Source organism: Telopea speciosissima, chromosome 7, assembly GCF_018873765.1.
Source record: "Telopea speciosissima isolate NSW1024214 ecotype Mountain lineage chromosome 7, Tspe_v1, whole genome shotgun sequence".
NCBI classification, from domain to species: domain Eukaryota; kingdom Viridiplantae; phylum Streptophyta; class Magnoliopsida; order Proteales; family Proteaceae; genus Telopea; species Telopea speciosissima.
The window spans coordinates 27124926-27130083 of NC_057922.1; the positions used below are offsets into that span (position 1 = coordinate 27124926).

The 5158-nt window shown below is 38.8% G+C and overlaps 1 protein-coding gene across 1 annotated transcript; it reads right to left on the bottom strand.

The window, feature by feature from the left end:
• Nucleotides 1–2280: 2280 nt before the first annotated feature.
• On the bottom strand, nucleotides 2281–4827 carry LOC122668884 (U-box domain-containing protein 9-like). The gene is made up of 2 exons (XM_043865449.1): nucleotides 4356–4827; nucleotides 2281–3584 (listed from the first exon to the last, which is right to left on the bottom strand). The coding sequence occupies exons 1-2, from the start codon at nucleotides 4635–4637 to the stop codon at nucleotides 2502–2504; spliced, it is 1365 nt and encodes a 454-aa protein (XP_043721384.1). The 5' UTR covers nucleotides 4638–4827; the 3' UTR covers nucleotides 2281–2501.
• Nucleotides 4828–5158: the final 331 nt, after the last annotated feature.

Below are 5158 nucleotides of genomic sequence, written 5' to 3' on the forward strand. Positions count from 1 at the left end.
GACACTCTTAGTAAGTTGTTTTTAGTACTGTGATTCATTATCTTTAGTGGGAAAGAAATTAAAGAAGATGGCCGTCCTCATCGTGTTCTATTAAGCAAATATGGGGAACCATTAATTTTGAGATAAAAAAACAGATTATTCCTAGTTGTTCTGTATGCTCAGACACTAATAAAAATAGGCATATTATTTATTCTTGGGATCTTCCTCTTGTTTCTCCTCCCCTTAATTTTGATGTATCATCTTTGGATCTTTGTTTCTTTCCTCCACGGAGTTTTGATGTATCGTCCTTTTTGTGAGTTGTTTCTTCCACTCCATAATTTGTTTGTATCAGCCTTTTGATTGTTGTTAGGGATTTTTTTACTTATATATCCTTTGTGGCATATGTATTGTATTTGTTATCTTTTTTTTTTAATATAATTTTATACTCACCCAAAAATAAATGATACAAAAAAAAAGAAAAAAGAAGGTGGGCCATTATTTGCTTTTGTTGTTATTGCTGCTACTGCTACTGCTACTACTACTACTACTACTACAGGTATTCCATTATTATGGGAAAATTACTAGAAGAGATATTTATTTGCATCACAAGTTATACTACTGCTACTACACTCTTGTTTAGAATATTCAATAATACAGATCTTTTTTGAATAATTAATTAGGTTAACTGAACAATAAAGTGGAAACCTGATAAAAGAATATGATAACACAATAATTGATTTCCAAACCAAGGAAAAAAAAAAGGAGAAAAACTATAAAAGACAAAAACTATGATGATACAATAATTGATTTGTGTATCTATCTCTCTCCTCAAATTCAAAATATTTTGAATTTTTTCCTTTCTTTTCTTTTTTTTTCTTGGCTTCCAAACATGCATGGCCTTACTCTTTTTTACACCTACTAGGTCCCAAATGGCCCATAATTGCCTCTTTGTAATCCAAAAAGATAACTGGTATCTATTGGCTCTGGCTTTGTAATTTAAAGTTGAAATCATATACCACTACTACAAATGATGGAAGCAAGATCATAAAGGCTAGATAACACTTTTTGGCAAAAAAATTCCTTCACGCATAGAGTATGGTTCAGCCACATATATAGATCATTATTACTCTCCCCCTATTGTACGAAATGTATAATACTCCCACTGTTCCCCGATACCTTCACCCCACCATCCCATGGGTGTGGGGAAACTCGGTTAACTTACAAAATGGGCTTAGAAAGGCTGGGTTCAGGCATGGGCAATGTACTAGATGGGCTCGCCTGGCCTGCCATACAGACTCAGTCTATAATTCAAGAAACGATATCTCATCCTGCTTGAACCCAAACAATTGCATGAAGAAAAATAAGTGGAGTATGTCTCCATGGCCTCATGGGATGCGCATCTTGAAGGATAAGAGAGAAGATAAAAGAGTGGCTAATATCCAAGGGGAAAAAGTACTTGATTCGGACATACATATTTTCTAGAAAAAGGCTAAAAGGTGTATGACTTAATTGACCCTTTTTTTTTTGGTAAAAATGGTCCTTGCCTGATACCTATAAATACCCTAGACTCTTGCCTGATAGGCTCTGATACCTATAAATACCCTTGACTTGCACAGGTGTTGAGCAAGGATGCAGACAGGTGTTGAGCAAGGACGTACATGCACGTGAACCGGGACTGTAAAAATGGTTATATTCTAGTTTTTGTGTTTCATTGCTCAATCCTTTAGATTTACATAGCCTAACCTAATAGGACACAGATAAAATACAAACTTGCCACACATACAATACCAACTCAACTAGTTAATATTAGAGATAATTATAAAGTTAGCAGCTTTTCAAATTTTTAAACAAAGTATATCAAATAGTAGATCTCCTATTGTACGTAGTGTGGCATGACTCAGACCATTTGTTCCGAAGCTTCAAGATAAGCTATGCACTTGGCGTTTGGTGGACCATTAAAAGGCAAATACAACTAAAGATAACTCAATCAAGGAGAATACTTTTTCTCAGTGAATTATCTGGGAAAGGCTCATTCAAAGGCCCCAGGCATCTCCTCGATGGTTATTGCTTGCTTACCTTTGCACAAGTCAGTTATTTATTTTTTAGAACTCTTGAAAATATTCAACTTATTGCAAATTGCCTATCAATTTTTACATTTTGAAATTCTTCAAAATGGGAGGAACACTAGAAACCCTTACCAGTAAATTCCTGTCCTGTGTAGTACCTTATAGTCATGGTGATCTTACCAGTAAATCTAATGGTGTGGTGTACTTCGATTGATGATGAAGAAATTCTTGGCTCTGAAAGATGAGAACTCGCTTAGTACCATTTGTTATCTATAAGCATTAGATACACCTGGTCCAATGTGAAAGGAGAACTGATGGTTGGGCTATGTATATGGAACATGTAAGGGAATTTGACTTTATACAGGGAGGTAGATATGACCCATGAGCAAAGGGATGGATGAAACAAGAAACAGTATTTACAGAGATTATTTGGCAGTGTCAAGTATAGAGAATCCATCATGCGGTATGTGTAATCAAAGCAATCCTATTGAATCTCTCCAGTATAGCACTTGCCTTCCTCTTAGCCCTTGAGGTCCCATTCCCTGCAAGCTCAGTGATCGTGCCATTGGCATCCTCATCTTCCCTCATCTCTTTCCATTTGGTCCGGTCATTGAAACAGATATTGTATAGGATCGCAATACAGTTCTCCTTGTTGCGCCCGCACGTAGTCTCCCTAATGATGCTGAGCAAGCAAGGGACAGCCCCATAAACACCCATTTCCTCAATGGCCCTTTGATGGCTCGAAAGCATTGCAAGGATGGTCAACAACTCATCAACAAGAACACGCTCAATGATCTTGTGCGTGATCACGACAACTGCCCCATCACGGACAGCTCTTGCCTTGTTCTCATGGATGATACAGAGGTTGAAAATTGCTGAAGCAACATCCTTCATGGCCAATGGGTGGCCCTCATCTAAGAGGTCAATTAGGGGTTTAATAGCCCCTGCCTTGCCTATAATTGTCTTGTTGGAATCAAGAGCTGATAATGTAAAGATGGCAGCAGCTGCATTGGTCCTTGTCTCAATGGTGCCAAACTTCAAGGAATCAATAAGCAGAGGAAGGACCCCTGGAGTCTCGGCGACAAGCTTCTTATTACTGTCATGGATTGAGAGGTTCAGGACAGTTGTAATCAAATCTTCTTGAAGATCAGGATGAATATTGACCTCGCCCGGTGAGAGCGGGGAGAGCAAGTGGGGAATGGAATCTGCAGACTCGCCGAATAAGGCACGGAAGGAGGGCATTCTCTTGGTCAGAAGCCTTAGCTCTTTAGCAGCCACTTTCTGCTCCGAAATAGATTGGGATAACATCTTTTCAAGCAAAGATTCAAAATGTTGCCGGTCTGTTTGTGTGATCCCTTCATCTTCACTGTCTTGGACAGAGCATGACAGCTCGATTCCCTGATTGTTGCACCACTGCAAGATCATGTCCCGGACAAGATAATTGGGTGTGAGCAGTGTATGTGAGAGGACCTGTTGGGTTTGAGGACAAGTCCTGTTCCCTGCCTTTAGCCACTTCTGGATGAAGGGTCGATCATATGTCTGCAAAGGGCAAAGTGGAATCAGAAGATAACCCAAAACAGATATGGCAGAATAATAGCCCAAAATGAATTGCAGAGAAGAATTGAAACAAGAAGCAGCAGCAGGGAGCATTCTTAAAGACAGTTTAAAGCTACAGATCTATGATGAAACAAACCGGGACGAATTCTGTAAAATTTCTTTAGTAAAAATGTTTTACTACTGCAATTCCTTTTTCTCCGTCGAAATCTCCAGAGGTAGAAGGGATACGATCGCTTCATTCTTGAAAAGGAAAATCTTTTTAATCAAAACCATAATTGTTCGAGAATGCTAATCAACTACCCAAATTATTTGTTTCTGCATAAACCCTTTTGATCTTACAGGTAACAGATAGAAGAAGATGAACTCCGCATATCAAGGCTTCCGCCGAAAGAAAACCGTTAAAAGAAGAGAAGACACTATAATTCACAGTCCACGGTCCACACTCAAAGTAAGATTAAAAAAAAGCCCCTCCCCCCCCCCCCCCCCCCAACCAAAAAAAAAGCAGAACCCTCGAACTACCCGTAAAACTCAATCCAGAATCACAATTCAAATCAACACATAAAACAAGATCTTATAACCAGAGTGGAGGATAACAAACAAGAAGAATACCCAAAAATAAGAAAATTCTCAAAAGGGTTTCAGGGAGAAATCAAAAGAAAACCAAATTCTTGCAATAAACACCTTATCAGTACAAAATAAAAACAATGAACAAACCCTAAAAAAAGAAAGAGAAAAACTGGCGGTAATCTTAACCTGTCCTGTAGCCAAGATGACAGGATCACCCATGAGCTCTTTAGAGAGAGGGCAACGAAATTGGTCAGGACAAGAGAGTGTGCCGTCGAGTTTGAGAGAGTGTGGTCTCTTGAACTTCAAATCCTTAAACGCCGAAAGGGCTTTATTGGCTCGATCGAAAGTATCCATCATCGAGTCATCTTCGTCTACAATTTTCTTCAAGAGCCTTCGGAGCTCCTTCTTTAACTCCGACGCCTTAGCCACTGCTGCTGGATCTGTCTCAATTGCTCCAGTTTTCGCCATTTTGTTTGAACACACAAATGAAAATCTACAATCTACAAACCCAATAAACGAAAGAATCAAAATTTTCGATCTCTATTCTCTAGTACTGAAAAAGCAGAGACGATTGAGATTTCTCTGCTTGAGATTTTCTTCTTCTTGCATTTTCTTTCACGTTCTTTCTCTTGTCTTCCGAGTAAAACCAAAGTTCAAAAAAGGAAAAAAAAAAAAACAGAAAAGAATTCTTTTTTCTTTCTCTCTAGATCACTATCTAAGAAGCCTCTCTCACTATCAGTTTCTGAGAGAATTTCTTCTTCTCTCTCTCTCTTTCTCTTTCTCTTTCGGTTCTGCTCAGCTCAGTCGATTTTGATGGATGATGAGGAATTTTTTTTTTATAGGAAGGCGGGGCCCATAGTCCACCTCTGATTGCAATTATAGATCCGTGTCCGCACAGCTGGCCGGTGACGCCGATTGGATACTTTAATATTCGTAAATCGTTATGTCTTTTACGGTTTGCCCATTAATTTGGGTAACCGATGATCCGG